Source organism: Marmota flaviventris, chromosome 3 (assembly GCF_047511675.1).
Source record: "Marmota flaviventris isolate mMarFla1 chromosome 3, mMarFla1.hap1, whole genome shotgun sequence".
Taxonomy (NCBI): domain Eukaryota; kingdom Metazoa; phylum Chordata; class Mammalia; order Rodentia; family Sciuridae; genus Marmota; species Marmota flaviventris.
This window is the reverse complement of record NC_092500.1, coordinates 17550994-17572527: the sequence shown is the minus strand read 5'-3', so window position 1 is coordinate 17572527 and position 21534 is coordinate 17550994. Positions and strand designations below refer to the sequence as shown.

At 38.3% G+C, this 21534-nt stretch overlaps 2 protein-coding genes across 4 annotated transcripts in view; one reads left to right on the top strand and one right to left on the bottom strand.

The window, feature by feature from the left end:
• Hcfc2 (host cell factor C2) overlaps nucleotides 1-21268 on the top strand; it is a 67020-nt gene extending 45752 nt beyond the window's left edge. The window contains exon 16 of the mRNA XM_027944641.2: nucleotides 20727-21268. Coding sequence (XP_027800442.2) covers nucleotides 20727-20947 — 221 coding nt within the window. The 3' untranslated portion in view covers nucleotides 20948-21268. The remainder of the gene's footprint in view (nucleotides 1-20726) is intronic.
• On the bottom strand, nucleotides 583-20398 carry Nfyb (nuclear transcription factor Y subunit beta). 3 transcript variants are annotated; one of them, XM_027944815.2, is made up of 8 exons: nucleotides 20291-20398; nucleotides 17664-17750; nucleotides 10865-10958; nucleotides 9141-9271; nucleotides 7125-7322; nucleotides 5680-5761; nucleotides 3657-3736; nucleotides 583-3170 (listed from the first exon to the last, which is right to left on the bottom strand). In XM_027944815.2, exons 2-8 carry the CDS (start codon nucleotides 17667-17669, stop codon nucleotides 3138-3140), a joined length of 624 nt encoding a protein of 207 aa, XP_027800616.1. In that variant the 5' UTR covers nucleotides 17670-17750; nucleotides 20291-20398; the 3' UTR covers nucleotides 583-3137. The 3 variants fall into 3 exon arrangements, with proteins under 3 accessions (XP_027800616.1, XP_071465680.1, XP_071465681.1); XM_071609579.1 differs by lacking the exon at nucleotides 20291-20398 and adding an exon at nucleotides 19544-19600; XM_071609580.1 differs by lacking the exons at nucleotides 9141-9271; nucleotides 17664-17750; nucleotides 20291-20398 and having other exon boundaries at nucleotides 10865-10950.
• Nucleotides 21269-21534: the final 266 nt, after the last annotated feature.

Here is a 21534-nt window from a genome sequence, read left to right as displayed (position 1 = left end):
AAAATTCAGCACAGGATCCCAGAGGAGATCAGAGTTGGCGGGGCACAGCAAGCAAGTAGTGAAGCTTGATGAGGTGAACAAAGATAACATTTCCAGATCTAAAAAAAACACCAGTGATATTTTTCTGATGGTACGGTACAATTCCTAGAAAAACAAAGTTAGGGTTGTTCCATATTTTTTACTGATTATTATATGAGTTAATAATCTTACTCATTTATATGAGTTAATAATCTTACAGATTATTAACTCATATAAATTAAAATACAAGCATATAAAATAACAAGTATTATTTTGCTGCCAAGGTAACTTTGCTTATATATGTGTATTTTTTAAAAATCTTGCACTGTCAAATGGTAGAAACTTTTTTTTTCATTTTTCACACCTAATTGTGCTACCATGGAAATCCTCTTAGTTGGGCCCTCATAACTTTGTTCAATTCAACTGTAATTGTTATTAAAGGTAATTGATATTTCTTTAGTTCACCAAGGCAACCTGGAAACTGGCAATACGGCATGTTTTAAAGGAAAAGGACACTGCACAGACATAACACCATAGGAGAAAAGAACACAGATAGTTCATCACTGTTATTCCAAAGTATATTAGGAAGGCAGCATTTAAAAAAATAATCCTTTCTGGATCAAAGTATCTCCATTATAATGTGGGTAGTGAGGGACAGACAGAAGCTACCTAAATTCCCTTTTCTACCTATGACTTACTTGCTGAAACCCATTGCTTAGATACTCAAAAAATCAATATTTACAAAATTACAAAAAATTTAGGGTAGCAGAGATTATGTACTTAAGTTCCAAGGGTAGTACATGACATTCTGTTAAATGCAACACAGACCAAGTAAGAAGCCAACACTGACCCTCATAGGCAGAGACAGTGTCATGAACCTGACACATGCAGATGCCAGTTTTCTCTCCTGCATGAACAGGAAAGTCATGTAACCCAAAATTGATCTGATTTTACCTAAAGTTTTTAGTACTACTAGAGAATTATTGTTTGTTTTGGTACAAACTGATTTAAGATTATCAGATTCCTTTTTTTTAAACCAAACACCCAATCTTTTTTTTGAGGTCCTAGGGATTAAACCCAGGGCCTTGCTCATGCTAGGCAAGAGCTCACAACTTAGTTACATCCCCAGCCAAAATACACCCAATCTTAAAAATTTTAGAGTATAAATGTGATAACTAAAAAATGCTTTTGTCAATTATATAGTGGCTCAATATTTGGGCCAAATGGAAGATATTTCAAAAATATATCTATATGTAAGTATCAGATGCCTTAGCATCTGCTACTTCTACTCCTAAGCAATTCTACTTCTAAGAATGTATTTCAAGAAAAGTCATGAATGTACACAAGGTTCATTGAAGTGTTTATAACTGTAAAAAGTTGTCAGTAGTCAAAATGTCCAATGGACGATTAAATAAATTATAATTCAGTCATACAACAGAGTAACAAACCAATAAAAATGATGCAGAAGACTATGCATAACCTGGGAAACATGTTTACAATATATTGTTAAGTGAAAAAAGCAGGTTACAAAACAGTATGCACAATATGAGCCCATTTTTATAAAAATATACATATTTAGCAAAGTAAGAGGACAAATGATATTTATCAAAATATTAACATTGGTTATTTCAACACAGTAGGATGATTGTGGATTCTGCTTAACCACCCTCTCCCTTTTTTCCTTTTTGAATTTTCTATAATAAAGATTATTTTTCGAATGGGGGTAGGAGGCGAGGGAGTCACCGACTTCTGAGATGCTGCTCCCAAAGGTTCTTCCCAGCAAAGTGAACGTGTCTGCTCAGCCTGTATCTAGGAAACTGCTCTACCTCAGACACCTGGATGTCCCTTACATACAGTGTCCACCCAAGCTTCCTTCTTGCAAGCTATCCAATAGCCACTTTTGAAATTACAATTTAAAAACCCCTCCTATTAATCAATATCACCAAAAAGAATAATGAGAAAATACAAATCCTCACTTTAAAAAAGCAACAACTCAAGTACATACTGCTAAATTATACAAAGTTACATTATCTAAGTTTAGTTTATTGCAAAGATCAAGACAGCACACTGCTTCTACTTCATACCTTCACAGCACTCACTCCATTTTGTTCACTCACTCGTGCAAAAGGTCTGTATACACAATGATGTCCAATGTTTCTTGGTTCCCATGATAAAACAGGAAACCTAATATTTCAATTAAAAAGGTAAAATGAAGACATTTATCATCAGACTGTAAAATACTCTTCTGGAAGAGGACACTGTTAATACTTGAAGATATACTTTGAAAAAAAATCAAATACCAAACAAAAGGGGCACCATTTCAGGAGTGCCAGGACCACATTAAACTGAAATGAATTCCAACATTCATAATAACATAAATCAAAAACAAACCTAGTGTTAAACAAAAGCTCCAGTAACTAAAACTACATTAACAGGCACAATGAACAGTGTAAACACTGTTACTGGGCACCAAGTTTAATAGGGCAGACAATATTTGCTTCTGCATTCACACTTAATTATTCAATTACATTAAAAAAAAAAATTGGTGCTGCTTAAGCTATGAATGCTTTTTACCAAAAAAAAAAAAAAAAAATTAATTTCAATAAATACAGCAAGTGCTAAAAATCTAGCTAGGTTATCATGCAAGATATTACATAGCTAAGACAAACTCAAATTTATAATAAAGGCAACTTGCATTCAAAATGAACTCTACCCTTATATTTTATTAAAAGGGCAAACATCATGAATTAACCCAGCTGCTTACTTGAATTACAAAAGTAACATGATTCAATATGAAAATAAGAAACTGTCTACAAATCTCTGACAGTAATAAATTGCAATATACAATGCATACAGGCGTCATACAGAGCAACAAACTCTTGTACAAAACAAAAATATTTTAATACCTTTAAAATCCAAATTTGTCTTTAAAATCATTCATGAAAAAGAGTCTCATCAAGTCAGAATTAACACCTCAATTAGTCAAGCATCAGGAAGCTACATTACAGCTACTTAATATACAAAGAGACAGCGCTTCACCAGTCATTTCCTCTCATGTCTCTGTTCCAGAATCGTACACGCTCACTTCTCTCCACTCCCCATTCCGTCATTTCTTCAGATCATGAAAACTGAATTTGTTGAACACCAGAAATCTAAGAATAGAAAATTTAAACTGAGTGAAATTTTTAAAAGTTTAAAAGTAACATACATTACAAGAATTCACTGAATGAAAACAATGGACAATGTAAAATAAATCCACTTGTCCCAGATCTCCAATTTCCACTCCCTCTCCCCAAAGAAACTTCTTTAATAGTTTTTTTGTGTATCTTCTTTGAAATCTTCTATGTGAATATAAACACATGTACATTTTTTTTTAACCATTAAGGGACTACTATATGTTATTTTATATATTTTAGGAAAACAATTTTAATAACCTTTATCTTCTCATATCCTTAATAATAGTAACAATGTGTTGAATTACCTGTGATTAAAAAAAAATCAACTTGAATCTTATACAGTTTAGGGCCAGGGTGTAGCTCAGTAGTAGATTTCTTGTGTAGCTTGCCCAACGTCCTGGGTTTGGTCCCCACCACCACAAAAATAATAAAATAGTTTAAAATGCAAAGAAGTCACTGTACCTGTTGATAGGACGTAGTGTAAACCATAACATTTTGTTGTTGACCATCTGCAGTTATTAAGCCAGCTGGTAACTGGTTTGCTAAAACACACACACCACATACACACACACACACAAAGAAAATAAAAAAACTTGTTAATGAGGGAAATTATTTGTACCTCTTTTCTTGGTCTGACCTAAAGGTGGTATCATTAATGTCTCATTGTCATTCTGTCACTTTTCTATGATGTAATCTTAGGTAAAATCATAGAACCTCAAATTTTATGTTTAAAAAAAACTCCCTAAAAAGCACATTTTTTCCTATTGCATTTTTCTGTTTTCTTCACCTTCATATCTTTAAAGTGTACACTAGCTAATACGTAGAAATCACAGAAAGGCTGGGTTTCTGAATTAGGTTAGACCTGAGTCTTGCTGGGAGCAACAGACAACTAAGTAATTATATTTTACAGGTGAGAAATTTATAAAATACAAACATATAGATATTAGATATTTTATGTGACAAATATACTCACCATACACCTTTTATTTCACAGTGAAATAAAATGAAATATGGCAATATTATTCTTGATTTAAAAAAAAGTAATCCTTGGGCTAGGGTTGTAGATCAGGGGAAGAGCACTTCTCTAGCATGTGTGAGGCAGTGGGTTGGATTCTCAGAACCACAAACAAATAAATAAAATAAAGGTCCATCAACAACTAAAAGATACTTTAAAAATATTTTTTTTAAAGTAATCCTTGAGCTCAAATTCATTTATTTATTTTTAATATTTATTTTTTAGTTGTAGTTGGACACAATATCTTATTTTATTTTTATGTAGTGCTGAGGATCGAATCCAGGACCTCGCACACGCTAGGCGAGTGCTCTATTGCTGAGCCACATTCCCAGCATTCAAATTTATTTAAATCACCAGATTTTATATTTTGAAGTATAACTGTGAATATTCCTCTCAAGTGAATCTTTATCAAAAATTAGGGGCTATGAAATCAGTTCTTTTTTTTTAAGTTTGCAAAAAAAGATTTATTTAATGAATCTGTGTTTCTTGGAAGGAATTCAATCAGAAATTTAATCAACACAGATCATTTAAAATTCAACCTCAGATCATTTAAAATTCAACCTACCATTAGGCCCAAGGAGTAGCCTTGTGAGGCCTGAACTTCCTCCAGCTGTATGTGGAGTCACTTTAGCTTAAATCAAATGTTAGAGCTGCTTTACCAGTTGCATACATATTAAAGACTACAAGACAGGGGCCAGGGTTGTGGCTCAGTGGTAAAGCGCTTGCCTAGCATGCATGAGGCACTGGGTTCGATCTCTGGCACCACATAAAAATAAACAAACAAAGGCATTGTGCCCATCTACAATAAAAAAAATATATATATATTTTTAAAAAGACTAGAAGACAGAAGGCTTCTGAACATGTAGTGACTCTGTCACCAGGGGAAATCAAATAGACTCCCTGGATAAGTCTCAAGTCAATACTGGGTTCTCAGAACTGTTCACTCACTCAGTGATGATGGGAATTTGTCTGTTCAATATAGCTACAGATCTGAGATTTCATGGTCTCTTATGATATCTGGGCACAAGCCTGGGTCAGAGCTCTATGACTTGTGTTATCTGAGATATTGCATTTCAAAGGGCAAGATGCAATCCTGAGAAATGGTAAGTGAGCTTTAGAGAATTTATATATTTGGAGGAGTCAGGTCCCTTTGAGGCTCTGAGGAGACTATGAGCTCTGCTCTCTGTGCCTAAGGCCAGGCATTCATACCTAGGGACAGGTTCTTAATAAATTGGTAATAGAGTAGTTATCAGTAAATCAGAACTTTCAATGAAAGGTTATAATGTCTTCCAGGTTAAAATTTTCTACACTCACCATTCACTGGCTTTAAATAAAAGGACATGAATTAATAAGAACCATTCAGGATAGTGCTATGTCAAAATACTCAGTGCCGATATCCCCAAAATACCAACCCAGACATTTAGCATGAATCACTAACAACTACATGACTTGTAACATAACACTGCTTACTAAATGCCTCCTCTGTAAGTTCTTCACTTAGTCCATCTGTAGCTGTGACTGCCCCACCAATTCCCTTCTCTCCTTTCATAGCCTAGGGAAAGGGAAAAAAAAAGTAGTTACTGGTATGCAAATAAAACTTGCCCAAATGAGAATGCTTACTTATTGCCTAAAATTAGGAGCTTCTAAATTTAAAAATGTTAAAGAGTATTTATTAACACTTCCAATTTAATAGCATTATAAGTCAGCATTATTAGTAAATATCCAGAAAACCTAAAGTATATATGGTAAAAATAAATTATTCTTTTTTTTTTTTTTTAAATCTTTATTTTATTTTTATGTGGTGCTGAGGATCGAACCCAGTGCCCCGCGCATGCCAGGTGAGCGCACTACCGCTTGAGCCACATCCCCAGCCCAAAAATAAATTATTCTGATTCCATTCCATTCCATGAAGGGATCATAGAACTTTACTTACAGATAAAGTCTGCAAAATATCTATAAATAGGGCTGGGTTGTGGCTCAGTGGTAGAGTGCTTGCCTAGCATGTGAGAGGCATTGGGTCCGATCCCCAGCTCCACATAAACAAATTAAACAAAATATCTATAAATAATCAGCCTATAAATCTATGAACAATCTAGGTTATCTCTCACACACAGAGTTCTCAGCCAACTGACAAGTATAGAGAAGCAGCAAATTAAAAATTCCTAAATAAAAGTTACTGTTTGGACCAAATATCTCTGAAGTTCCATTTACTCTAAGGTTCTAATACTGAAGATTTGGAAAAATATTGTGAAGAATTTATACATTCTCTTCCTACTTTAATCATTCCATGTAGATATTACTAATTTAATGGGATTCTAACATGAAAGATATTAGTGTATTTTGAAATCAAAGTTGGAAATAAATTAGCTAAAATGTCAACTCATTTATATAAACTTCATACTCAGAGGGAAAGATAGCCTGATAGGAAGTGTGGAAGAGGGCAATCAATAACAAAAAGGAGATAGTTGTAACTTTCTCTTTTTATTATCTAATAAACCCCAAGCTTAGCAATGTTACCTCTTTTAAATGAACAGTAACAGCAAGAAGTAACATGGAGTCCTGACCATTATTCACTTAGTTCCCTCTCAATAATTCTATGATGAAGGCACTATTCTTAAGCCTCACTTTATAGGTGAGGAAACCAAGGTCTAAAGTACTTAAATAATCTGCCCAAGGTCACGGAGTTCACACGTAGGGCAGGTTGTCTGAATCTAGAATCCTTTTATACAAGTTATGCTTTAGTTCTCATAAACAAAGGAAAAAGTACTATAATTTATGTGATTAAATACTTCTAAGAAATGTTACATAATGTGCTAAAAATAATTTTTTTAAACAAATAATATATTTAAAATGTTAAGGTGAACAGTGCATCTCATTTTCTTAAAAGCATAATGCTCAGGAGACATTTCATTTACCTCTCTGAATTTCTGAAGATATAATTTCAGAGGTTCTACATAACTGTCGAAGCCTAAGGTAGACATGGCAAAGAGAATATCCTCTCCATTGATTGTCTTCCGCTTCTCTTGATGGCATCTTTCACTTGCCTCTGATGTTATAAAGCTTATGAACTCACTCACACATTCCTGCACACATTCTTTGGCATCTTTTGCAATCTGAAGGAAAAAAAAAAACACAGGTAAATTTGCAGGAAATATAACCATTACCTTCCTAACCCCTGCAAAGATAAAAGACTATTCAGAAGAATGCATATTTTAGTTTATGACAGTTGAATATGTGCTAATAACACAAATGTATGTTCTCACAATTCCAACCCTCAGAATCAGAAAAAAACCTCAAATACCAGCTAGAGGAGGAACTCTTGACAACTATTCAACGACAACAACAATAACAAAAATACAGATATAAGGGGCTAGGGATGTGGCTCTGTGGTAGAGCCGGCCCTTGCCTAACATGTGTGAGGCCCCGGGTTTGATCTGGTACTGCAATAACCAAAAAAAAACAGATATAATTTGAAAACAAATCAAACCAAAGAACAACCACTGGATATCCCTATGACACCATACAAGGTGAAAAGCAATCCCATTATATCTACACTAAGTATACTGTGGGCTACAGACTTAGGTACCACTTCTCTGCCTTAGCATTTCCATGAATAAGGACACAGAAAAAATAAAAACAAACACTAAATTCACTTAAGGCTAAGAAAGGAGTGAAATACAACATATGGTGACTTTTTCACTACTGACGATACAAAATGTCAGGTATGTGTTTTGAGTTTATTAAAAAGCTTACCTAAAGAAACATATGCCTGCCATATCATCATAAAAACAATTTTTCCCTTAAGGGTTTGGGGCCTGAAGTAAAAATCTAATTAATCATGCAATGATTAATCATGCAGTTCCAAAGCATTTATAACCACAATGACCAACTCCTTGCTGAAAAGCACTGTCTTTTTCCTTCATTCCTATTTTGCATACTGGAGAAATTGAACAAGAATCGTATAAATATAGCCAAGTAAAATAATATAACACTAGCCAAGTACATAATTTTGTATTTTCTAGTAAGCCATGTTAAATAAAATAGGACCAAGTGAAATTAACTTTAGTATTTTATGTACCCAATTTATCAAAATTATCATTTAAACATGCAATCAATTTTAAAATGGGACATTTTCATCCCAAGTCTTTAAAACCTGGTGTGTTTTAATCTCAGTTCAAATGAACCACATTTCAATTGCTCCACAGCCACTATGGCTAGTGGCTTTGGTACAGGACAGTACATGCCTACCCTTTCTATAAGCAACAGTCAGTAATGGTACATCTCCCCCCAAAACGTAAGGAAGACCTTTCTCAAACAGGAACTTCTAGGCTTAGTGATGTGTGTTAATATTACATTTCTTTGTAAACTATATTACCTTCGTAAGTACTTCTATAAGCTATAATAAATAATACAAAGGGTTACTCTGCAATATAAAATATATAAAATGTGAATTTTAATTCAGACCAAGTAATGAGTAGTGATATGTCTTTAAAAGTTGTTCTAAGACAAAACTGCTTTAAAAAACAATCATATGAGTTGAAATGTTAACATTTACAATTGTGTAAGAGTTGTTTCCAAATACCAGAATTTTAAAAAAACTTAGCACGTTATATCAGTCTGATCTAACCTAATTTTGCTGAAACATTATACAAGTTACAACTTCATAGGACCAAACCTGATACTTCTGATAATGCAATTATTTTTAAAAAAGATTCTTAATTCTTGTTTATCTGCTTCCAATGAGTAGGTGCAGGGGAGCATTTGGGGACATGACAAAACTGAAAATTGAATATTGTTCAGTAACTAAGTATGTTGAAACAAGTATTTGATTTGCTGAAAAGCTGCGTAAATAGCTAACTATTGATTTACCTATGTATTCATGTAGTCTTACATTTCCCCCCCAAAAAAACCCAGTTAAATTTCAATGTTACCTTTCCTGTTTGAGGTATAGCATTTTTCATTATCCTAGCCACGTTTGCAATTGGAAGATATATATCTTGTTCTCTGAAACTTTCTTTTGAACCATTTGTATCTTCATGATCATTCATGCTGTCCTCAGTATCTAAAGAAATTTTAAAAAATTTTTAGGTTTAAAGCTTCTCATAATTTTACTTCAAGATAGAAAGGACTATCTGAAATGACCTAGAGTAAAAACCATTATAGTTCATAACTTTTTTTAGGGATTAGTATAGCAGTTCTTTTCAGAATTTTCACAGGGTCAGAAATGACCCTATTCTTAATTTCAAACCCACTGCCTAGAATTTTTAAAAAAATATTTTTTAGATGTTGATGGACCTTTATTTTATTCATTTATTTATATGCAGTCCTCAGAACTGAACCCAGTGCCTCACACATGCCAGGCAAGTGCTCTACCACTGAGCTACAACCCCAGCCCCTCACTGCCTAGAATTCTTTTATCCTCAATAATATCTACTAAAATCCTATCTACCAATTTTTCAAAAGGCTAGGATAACATCTCCACAGCACCTTCAAAAGTAACCTTTCTTTTCATAAAATACCACAAGTACTTCTGTATGCCTTCTCTATCACACATCTTCTAATTCTTTTTATTTCTCATCCTCTCTACTAAGATCATTAGTACTTGATTCCAGGGATCTACTTTGTTGTCCTAGGACTTGGTATAGGTACCTTCTCAGAGCAGGTGCTAGGATTTATTGCCTAATTTAGCTGTAAAACTTATAAGTGACAATCTATGGCTCCTGGAATAATGCAGGATTAAGCGGGTATGTATTTATTCAAAGCCAAGTTTACACAAACTTATATATATAAAATTTACTCTGTATAAAACTCATAAAAGTTGATATAAACTTGTTTATAAGTTTATGTAAAACCCTACAGAGTGGAAAAACTAGACTTGAATATCACTGACCCAATTCACTTAATGTAGTAAGTAGTTCTTTATAGCTTTAGATATAACTGAGGCTTTCATAGTACCAATAGCATCCTTTATGACTAAATACATAAATGTAAATTACATAAATAAAATAAATATAAAACCTCTCACTTTTGGACATACTAAATAAGCAAAGTACTGAAACTGATTCAATTTACATTTTAATGTGTTTAAAACATTATCAAAACTAATTTATCTGAATATCCATTTTAGGATGAAATACTAATCCCCTCCAAACTCCTTCTAAAAATATATCTTAATTTTTCATTTTACAAATCAAAATGCCACAAAAGTAAATTATTTCTAATAGGCCAACATAATACTGCCATTCTAATATTTGACATTGTTCAAAGTTAATACTGAATGAAAAAATTAAGTTTGATTGTAAGTGCTAGAAACATAATAGCTAGCAGTTTAACTCCCTTTAAAGAACTATTTTATTTACTATAACAACTGAATAAGAATTTCTCATACTTAATACTTACATAGAGTAATAAGTTTTAAAAGAAACAAGTTTTTAAAGAAAAGCAATACTTTTATAGAATTCTTATCTAGGACTTATCACACTTTTGAAGATTATTTCTAATAAATACCTTTTTAGATCTTCAGTGAACTATGACATGAGATTGCTAATTTTCCTGGAACGACAAAAGTAACCTAACACAACATATATTATAATAAAAAGTCCACTTTCTAAGCCGTTCCCACGTGTGCATCTGGCTCTAGCTTTGGATTTCTTACCATCGTGAGGCTGTATCACATAATGACTTCCTCCAATGTAGTCTGCAGAAATTCCTAGTTGGGTAGCATCTGTTGTAGAACTGTCACCATCCATCTAGGTGGAAAAAAGAAAGCCTTTTAGCACTCTTCAGTAAGAGTTGTACTAAAAAAACCCAATAGATTCAGTGCTCATAAACTCTCATTCAGAGAATGGGTCAACTACATAACCTTAAGCTTACTAAAAGAAAGCATTCATATTTCTTGTTTTGAAATATTTTTTAGTTGCAGATGGATACAATACCTTTATTTTATTTATTCGTTTTTATGTGGTGCTGAGGATTGAATCCAGTGCCTCACATGTGCTAGGCAAGTGCTCTACCACTGAGCTATAACCTCAGCCCCACATTTGTATTTCTTGATTGGAAACTTTCCAATAATTCGTCAGCAATTTAAGATTGCCATATCCATGTTCTATAAATTATAAGCATAAAACCAACAGGGAAAAACAACATGGAAATGAATCTAAAGCATATGCCCCTTTTTTTCAATAGCATAATGCTCAAATATACTATAGGCAAACCTTGACTTACAATCTAACTTATCACTGGAATGCCAATCAAAGCCCAAAATCAGCTTTATAGTCTATTGGAAGTCACCTATACCCACTGCTTTGAGTTCTCCTGCTAAAGTCTATGCATTCTTTGTTTTTTTTTTTTTTTAATAACTTTATTTATTTTTATGTGGTGCCAAGGATCGAACCTGGAGCCTTGCCCGTGTGAGGCGAGCACTCTACCTCTGAGCCATAACCCCAGCCCCCTGTGCATTCTTTTGCTCCTCCTACAAACTCCCTTTGCTCTTTTACAGAATTTCCAAGTAGATAATGTCTCAGGTTATGCTGCTGCTTGGGTAAGAAGCATGCGGATTCCCCGAGCAGTGCTGTACCCACACTACCCCCAAATATACCTACATTTTCAATGAGCCCATCACCTCTGATTCTCCTGCCTAAGCCTCCTGAGTCACTTGGATTACACAACTTTTCGATAAAGAGAGAGAGAGACAGGGAGCGGGAGGGAGGAAAGGAAAGGAAAGGTCAGGGATACCAAACATCTGCATGTAAAGATAGGAAATCACAACCACAGACAAGAACGAGAGTTGAAAGGATGATTTTAAAAGTCTGTTTAATTAATTTTGCTTAGAGCTCAAAGAATACTGGTAACATAGGAAAATTTGGAAAAAAGTGCCTATAAGCTCCATTCCATTTTACCACCAGCAGATTCTGGAAGGCTTTCTGCTTTGCAAATACTACTACTCAGAACAATTAAGGCACTGGCTATTTGTGAATGGAAAAATTAAAAATACATTATCTAAAAAGTATTGTAAAAATTAAACATAATTTATACATGCTTTCAGGCCAAAGAGAGAGATACTTGATGTTAAATGTTTATTAAGGCCTGAGACTCAGTGCAAACTTAATGTTATTAACTGTAATATTTTTGTCCCTTGTATAAAACTTGTCTTCTCCATCTCTCTTGGATTTTTATTTAATGCTAAAGTACTAGGCTAGGTTCCAAAGGCTCAATAACATGGCATTTTTCTCACGCATCTGTTAATTTTGATGTGTAACTGAACTGTAGCTATAGATATATTTCTAAAATTTACATAGTTTTTTAACGGAGTAGAAAATAGAATTTATAGACCTTTAGTAATCTGTGAAAATACAGAATACCTGTTTATTCACTGATTTTTGGTGACTCTTAGGATTGCCACAAGGTCTGAACTTTCTGACCCTTCTGTTGTCCTCCACAAATAGAATCCTTGCAAGTTCTAGGTATTTCTATATAAAACAGAAACATCAATACTGCTCTCTCAATCTTAAAATGATATAAATGTATGTGAAGTATTAACCCAATACAAGACACTATTTTGGTCCTAAAATGTTAACAAGAGACAGGAAGAGCAGGTTTCTGAAGATGGTCCTTTAGAATGGCTGTGAGTTCACTACTTTTTACAATGACCTAAGGAAGGTCAAGGTGCAGGTGATAGGCCCCAAGTGGTTGTTTCAGAACCTTCAACTGCAAACAAATCTTTTTTGGGAGGTACAAGGAACCAATAACAAGTTCTTTGATAAATGAATGTACACAGGATACTAGACTCTTGGCTGATAAGCAAGATAATGTTCAATAACCAGGTGGTTCTGACAGATGAATTAGTTTATAAATATAACACAAAACCATTAAAGGCAAAAAGTTTTAATCATATTATCTTGTCATGCATTAGAACTAGCAGCAAGATCATCATCTGGATTAACAGCATTAGCCTTTCAGACCTCAGTCTTCTAAAAATGAAGATCAAGTATTTCCTAGAGTTGTCAGAATAAAGACTAGAATACTGCTAAGGACAGTGACCCAGTTGTATTGTACTCCACAGACACTGGACCTAGCCTCCCTTCTTTGAAGGAGTTGCACGTTTCTGCTTAATTATATGTTTTTGGTTCTGCAAGTTTTAGCATTTCTGTCAAGTTGCACCTTCCGTTCTTCTTTACCATTTTGTCTCTTTACTGTTAAAATCCCAGCCCTGACTTTAATCCCAATGATCCCCATCCTGCTGGAATCCTTCTTTCTAATTTATCTGATTCTGCAATCCAAGGGCTTATGTTCACTTCTTTGAAGACCTATGACACTGAGCCCCTTCATTCAGCCAATCAAAATCTGATAAACATGCTAGCCACTCCACTATATGGAAGGAATGGTGGAAAAGACTTGTTAGGGTTTTTTCTAGGTCTAAAACCTCCTATAAAAATTTATAAAACAGAATGTAGGTCATAAGTCAGTCAACACATATTTTCCTGAGTGAGCACTGAGTGTTTGCTATGTATGATAATGAAGCAGTCAACAACACAGACAAGGTCTCTGTCCTCATCCTGCAGAGAAAACAAAAGTTACATAACCTGGGGGCAGGAGGAGGGGTAGAGAGCATAGTCTATTGGTACTTCCAGGACACAGGCTCTGGAACTCAAATCGCCTACTTTGAATGCCTTGCTACTCAACTGGCCATGAGACCTTGAGCACATTGAATGAGAACAGGACTTAACCTCACAGGGCTCCTATACAAGTTAGGAGATAATTAGTACAGTATTATGGAATACTCGCTTTACTCCATTAAAGGTCCCCGTGAGTCTGAGGGATCAGGAAGTTTGGAAGAGGAAATGGGGTTTAAACTGACTGAAAGATGAATACGAATCAGGCAAAAAAGAAGTGGGAAAACATTATTCCAGACAGAGCAAACAGACAAATACAGTATTAGGGGATTGGAACTAGTTAAATGGGATGAGATCAAGCAGATCCTTGTAGACAAGAGCAAATAGGGAAAAAAAAAAAAAAAATTAGGAAGAGTGCAAATTAGATTTTTTAAAAAAATTTCTTTATTTTTTGGTACCAGGGATTGAACACAGGGGTGGCTCAACTACTGAGCCCTTTATTTTTTTACTTTGAGACACAGTCTCATTAAGTTGCTTAGGGCCTAAGTTGCTGAGGTTGGCTTTGAATTTGCCATCCTCTTGCCTCAGCCTCCTAAGCCACTGGGATTATAGGTATGAGCCCAAAGCGCCCAGCTAGATTTTTTTCTTTTTAAATATTTTTTTAGTTGTCAAAGGACCTTTATTTTATTTATTTATATGTGGTGCTGAGAATCAAACCTAGTGCCTCACATAATGCTAGGTAGGCACTCTACCACTGAGCTACAACCCAGCCCTGGATTTCTTTTTTAAAAGATCATTTTAGGGGCTGGGGCTATAGCTCAGTGGTAGAGTGCTTGCCTTGCATGCATGAAGCCCTGGGTTCTATCCCCAGCACCACATAAAAATGAATAAGTGAAAAAAAATGAAGATATTAAAAAAAAGATCATTTTAGCCAATATAGAAAACTCATCCAATACAAAAATGACCTGGAGGGGAGCAAGAACAGGGGCAGGAGACTGATAGGGACTGTACTGCTGCTGCTAAGACATGAATTCAGGTAAGAGGGTGATTATCTCAGCATCTGCTCCAAGGCCAGAGCCCTGGAGATCACAGGAAGCAGTGTCACTAGCAAGAACCAGCAGAACTTGGTGACTGGCTGAGTAAGAACTCAAGGAAGGACCAAGGATACTGCTGGGATTCTCCTGGCTACAGAGAAAGGGAAAGGAGAGGGATGGGAAGACTGGGCCACGCAGGGCCTAGCTGATGCTGGTGGCTCTCAATGGTACTTTGGCTCTCAATGGTACTGACGTGTCCCACTGTGACACTCATAGGCTTGGTATAACAAGAGAAGCTAGTGTTGGATTTCATCCAGGGAACAAAGGGAGAAGAGCCGGTAGGACAGTGACAAGAGCAGTGGTAAAATGAGGAATCACTAAATCGGAGGGTACTGGTAAATATGGACAAAGAGCAGTTAAGTCTCATTATGTTAATTTTAATGACATGAATTATTTAGTGGAACTGGTATTATTCTCCAAAATATTATGGGCAGGCAAGGAAAATCTGCTTTTCAACTATTACCACTCTATGAGGAACAGTTCGACGCTTCCCTCTTCCAGACTAAATCAGCTGACTAATACATTTTTATTCTATTTTTTTGTGTAAGCAGTATTTATACTATGCTAAACATTTGTTGCATAAATACAGTAAATAGTGTCCTCTTTCTGTGTTTACATTTATTTAACACTTTCTATATATCTCACACAATGTTCATGATCCCATACAGCAGGTAAGTGTATGAGGCTAATAATTTGTCCAAGGTGACACAGGAAGTGGGATTGAAATAGAGCCTCAAATGGCAAGCACTTCACAGACTGCATTCCTGGTAGCTTTCCCTGTAGTCCTTAAGCCTAATCTTTAACATTCCACTTCTAAATTCTAGGTGTACCGATTCTATATTGAAAGCATTTAAAATGCCTTCTCAAGCAAGGGCAATATTTGTGAAATAGTCAAGAAAGCCCTGAGGCCTGGGTGTGCAGCGTGGCTCCCCTTTACTAACATTCCTTTTTGTGTTCCAGTTTCCCCATTTTAGAAATGGGGTTGCTCTTCAAAAAGGACTTAGCCGCATGCATTAAACACATAGCAAGAACCACAAATGTAACCTGGTATGATTTTTATCTCTTCAAATACAATTCTTTCTAGGCACAAGGAGTTCTCTGTCTCTCTCACACATATGACTTATCTTTCTAACTGTTCTGTGGATCACATTCTGTTTTAGGATAAGAAATAATACAAGAATTCCTCATCTCTAATGTGTCTTCAGTTCTCCCTGCTAGCTTCTTTGCATTTCCTTAAACTTGTCATCTCCCTCATCACGTAAAGAAAACCTTAATTATATGCCACCATTTGTGAAGCTACCATGGTCACCCTGCCATGCAGTCCTTACATACCTCTCCACTCCCTGCCATCTGCTTTTTGACCTACGTCACACGACACCACTCTCCAAGCTGCCAGCGCCCTTGCCTTCATCCTACTTGACATCTCTGCGGCGCCTGCCACTGCCTACTTCTAAAGGAATAACCGCACCTAGTTTATTCTTTCTTCCCTTCCTCTAATTGTTAGTTTCCATCCAAGGTTATTGTTTTCCCTCTTTCCCTTACTATCTTAATGAACTCATTAAGTATCACCTCTATGCTCATAAATCTCAAACCTATAACCACTATTTTGCCTGTCACATAAACAGCCCACAGTGTAGAATGTGTTGATATTCCATCATCGCAAACTAAGATAATGGGAAATGAAACTCACCTCCCCCACCCACTACAGGGGGCGGGCAAGGAAGATCTGCTTTTCAACTATTGCCACTCTATGAGGAACAGTACGACCCTTCCCTCTTCCAGACTAAATATACCAGAGTCTTCTCAAAGTGGGTCCACCTCCTTCAAGACTAACTCATTGTTACATCTTTTACTGTATCGCCCGGATATGCCCTTCCTTTTCTATTTCCACTGGATTACTGCCGACACACCTTAACTGTTGTACTATGACTAATACACTTACTATAACATTGGTTCCATAGTTCTTGAACCTGTTCTTTAAGGTTCCTAAAGGTTTTCTGCATCAAGTCCAAACCTCCTTTTCTCAGCTTTATAAGAGCAGATCCCCCACTTAACCTAACTAAACTTCTTTCCCACTCTATCTTAAGGACTAATAAAAATTTTAGTACTAGAATGTTCCAGAGTGAGGTATTCATGACTCAAAGACTTTGTGATATGCCCGAGGTCACAGATATTGTAGCAGAACCAGAACTAAATATCCAGATGGCCAAGTGGTGTCTTCAGTACATGATTCTGTGAAATTCCCACTCAAACTGTGTACCCCTGTCCCCCATCCCTTAAGCAAGGGCTCATTCCTACCTCCAGGCTTTTGCTTTTGGTCATAACCCTCCACCTATCCAAATTCAACCCATCCTGCAGGCCCCCAGGCTCCTTCCATGACATTCCCAACTATCTGCCCATCATACCTCTCTTCCATCTGCGCTGCATTGAGAGTTAGCGTGTTCCATTCAGCACAACACTGACAGAGGTCAGTATTCAGTTTGACTAAAGTGCTATCAGCTCAACAGATAGCTCCTAAACAAAGCTGGGACAGGCTGCTACCAGTAGCCTTAGTAGCACTTAGGAATCCACGGGAACCACTCAACATTTAAGTAACCAAAAATAAGGACACAATGGCAATGAGCAGAGGGGCTATTTGTCTAGACTTGAAAGGCACTCACTGTGTATCAGGAATCTCCAATGGATAATTTTGTTTCAGCTAATTACTCTTCATACCAAATTAACAACCAAAATGGTAAGACCTACTTACTGTCATGAAATACTGTCAGAACCGTGTTGTCAGTGGTGCTCAAGAACACCTATCTAAAAAGGTATCCAATCTCCGTCCAATTTCAACCTAAAAAAAAAAAAAAAAAATCTATTAAATGTATAGTATACAGGTTTTCTTTTCTAGTAAAATTAAAGAGGATGCATACAGTTTTGTCTACTACTTAGTCAATGGAGATTGAAAAGCAGACACCCAATGAATGCTTATTGAATTAGAAGATTTATTTTGGAGAACTTACAAAAAAGTTAATTCCATGCTTTTCTAATGTAACCCTGAATTTAGTCACGCTCATCATAAATATTCATCACAGTTCACCAAATAATGTCCAAATTATATATTGTGTAAGAGACTGAAAATTATACATCTAAATTACTTGAAATATTAACAGGCAGGACACAAATACTCCACTTATCAACATAATTTTTTGATGACAGTTTTCTTAAAGTTTCAGAGTGAGATTTGGGTGTTTAAAAGCTCAAAAAGGGGATATTTATCTCAGAATATGCTTTTAAATTTAGTACCTTAGATTATACTGGGAAAAACATACATGCTGTCCAGAGAACATATACCCCCTGCCCCCACCCCCAAAACAAAAAAACCATACACACAAAATCAAGCCCCTTTTTATCATTTTGAAGCACCAACATTTTGGACTAAATTTTCATCTGAATGGCACTTCAGTCTCACCTCAAGGAATAAATAGCTGAATAAATTAGTATCAATTACAATGTTACAACCTTCATTTCTCATTTGCTCTTTTCCTTTTTTCAATGAAACAATTAAAGGGGGGGCTTGATAGAACAAAAACACATCTTTCTAGTGTTAATTTTACAGGGAAAAGAAATACTGATTTGCATTCAAGCATGAAATCTAGTAAAGAGCAGAAAAAAATTGTAGCCACAGAGCTTAATTTTTAAAATGCCACTAACGGGTCCAGGCAGTGTCAGCAAAGACTGCCTGACATTTGCTATAATCTTAAAAGTAATTTCCAATGTCTTTTCATAGAGTGCCCTCTTTTCTAGAACCAAAGCTGCCCAGTAAAATTTCTTCCTTGTAGTTACCCCCCCTCAAAAAAAAGGTTAGGATGACTTTAAAAAATAATGCTCACAACACCTAAAATATTATACACACACACACACACACACACACACATATTTATATATATTTGGCTTAGAATGGGGAGGGCAGGTGAGAGCCCCACTAGTCGCTCAAATACTTGATTGAGTATATATTTAGGTTCAGTACATTGAAGAAAAACACTACTGCTTCATATGGAATATATTTTCTTAAAGGCAGGTTATGATGTATGTGAAAACTCAAGGGAATACATACATCTGTTTAATGTTTGAAGAAATGCAAATTTGTATCCAAGAAAAGCAGTAGTCCCTTCCTCCAACCTCCATTCTTTGGCATCAACAACCACAGAGTTTTGCATCGATATAATCTTTAAATTAAGCTACCAGAGCAGTGCAGAGAAGGAATAATTGCCTTTTAAGGAATTCTGGTTAAACTTTCAATACTTTACCAATAAAACCTCTACTTACTAATGCCACTGCTATTATTGATCAGTTTATCTCATCACTCTACGTTTCCATTCTAAGCGAGCTGAAGCCACCCCAGCGATTTGTGCCACGAATCGTGGAACTAGGGAGTCCATGCGGATTAGTGGGATGCCATTTTTTTTAAAGGTCGCCGGCTACCTAACCTTGTCTTGTTATAGTACTTTGGGCGCGATTACGATTTGGGGGTGCTCGTAATTCTTTGTTCTCGGAGACTACTGTTCCTTATGGCTCTGCACATCCTCCCGCCTCCCACCACCGATGATTAAAACCTCAGTCCAATCCGAAAGGCTTCCTTCCCACCTTCGGGGCAAGTCCAGGGACCGCAAGCCGCCAGATGGCTGCATTCTTTACGTGCAAACCAGACTGCGGGGAAACCAGAGCCACTCCTTCCGCCCGGGGACCTCGTAGCTCCCCACGCAGGTGCCCGGGGTGGCCCCGGCCCGCCGCCGGCGGCGACCGACCTGTCAGACCCGCGTGTGCGGGGTGGGCGCCCCCGGGGCGCATCCCCTGCCGCCCCGCGGCTGCGGCCCCGCGCCCAACGCCCGCCCGCCGCGCGGGCACACAAAGCGGCGGGCCCCGCCGTGCCCCCGGGCGGGCGGCGGCCGCGGGACCCGAGCGACGACCGCGGCCAGGCAGGGTCGCCGGAGCCCGCGCCGTGCCCCCGCCCGCGGCCGCCTCCCGGCACAAAATGGAGCCGGCCTGGGGCGCCGCCGCGAGGGGCCGGCCGTGCCCGGCAGCCTCCCTCGGCCCGGCTCGCGGCAGCGAGCAGGAGGTCGCCTGGCCCGCGTCCCGCCGCTCCAGCGCCCGGCGCACAAAGAGCCGCGCCGCGGCCCGCGCCGCTCCCGGCCCGGCCGGCCCGCAGCGGGAGCGCCTCGCCGGCCCGGCCCGGCCGCGGCCCCGACTCGGCCCGGCGGGCTGCAGGGAGGCGAGTGCCCCCGGCCGCGGCGGCGTTGGCGGCGGGGACGGCGCCTGGAGGAGACGGACATTTCATTCGAGCTAAAGTGGAGTCGGTTTAGGAGCGATCATTGGCCGAAGCGAGACACAAACCTCCAATGCAGCCCTGGTTGGCTCCCGTCTCCAATCGGCTGTTTGGTTGGACAGAAAATGGCTGCGAAGGAACCAGTCCCAGCGCGGAGCTCCGCTTCCAGGACTCGGCCTCCCCTCCCTCCGCCGCGAGCCGCTTCCCTCCACTCAACACCCTCCCTCCGCGCGGCTCGCGCGCCGCCGGCCACGCCCAAACCCCGCCCATGCCCCGCCCCCGGGCCCGCCCCGCGCGCCTGCCGCTGCAGCTACTGCTGCAGCCACAGCTACCGGTGCGGGAAGCTGCGGCGCCGCGGGCCCTGCGGCGGCTGCGTAGGCTTCCTGGGTCTTCACCCTCGCTCGCGGTCTAGGTGTGCACCGGCCTCCTCTACGTGTTTGCACCGGCCGGTGCGGAGCGTGACTTCTCAGGCCTTCCTCTCTTTGTAATCCCCTCCCTCCCTAGGAGGAAGAGACTACCCGCCTGAGTTCAGCCTGCCAGCGCTTGGATTTGTAAGAAGGGGAGCCAAGGTCCTGCCTTGGGCTCTGCTAGGGCGACTTGGAGCTCGAAGTGGGTTTGAACGGCCGCCACCTTCCGGGATGCTTTCGACCCTTCGTGCTTTTCCTTGTGTCCCTGTTAGCGTTGCCAGGTACACAGCACTGCCTCAGCCGTTCGCCGAGCACTGATGTTAGTTTTTCATATTTCATCCAAAGACACGATCTCCTTCCTCCTCAGGTTTAACGGGTTGCTTGGCTTAGCCAGCCTCCACCCTGTTCTCTTGAATTCAAGATACTGCATTTCCTATCCACTTCTTCCCCCCCGTAGATTGCATAGTAGTTGCAACCTGACTTGGCTTTTCTCAACCAGATGACGTTGTGGCTGCAAGAATCCACAGCCGTTATTGCATCTTTGCAGCCAGATTCCTTTCTTAGCCTCACTGCAGTCTGAATCAAACTTGAACTTCCCTGTGCCTGTGACCCTCCCAGATAAGCAAGCGCTTTAACACTGAACTATTATACCCTTAACTCTGTAAAGAAGTTTTAATAACGTGGGGAGATGTTTAGAATAAACAAACTACGGGAAGATACATGAGCTCAATTTTGTAAATCTATATGAACAGAGAAACCAATATGTCAAAAATCAGTGGTTTTCTATTTTATGATAGGTGCTCAAAGCATGCTCACTGATTACAGTTAGGAAATCACCCATAGGGTCCTTTTTTTACTGAACATCATGACACATATGTCAGTCAGGACTTGGGGAGATGGTGTGG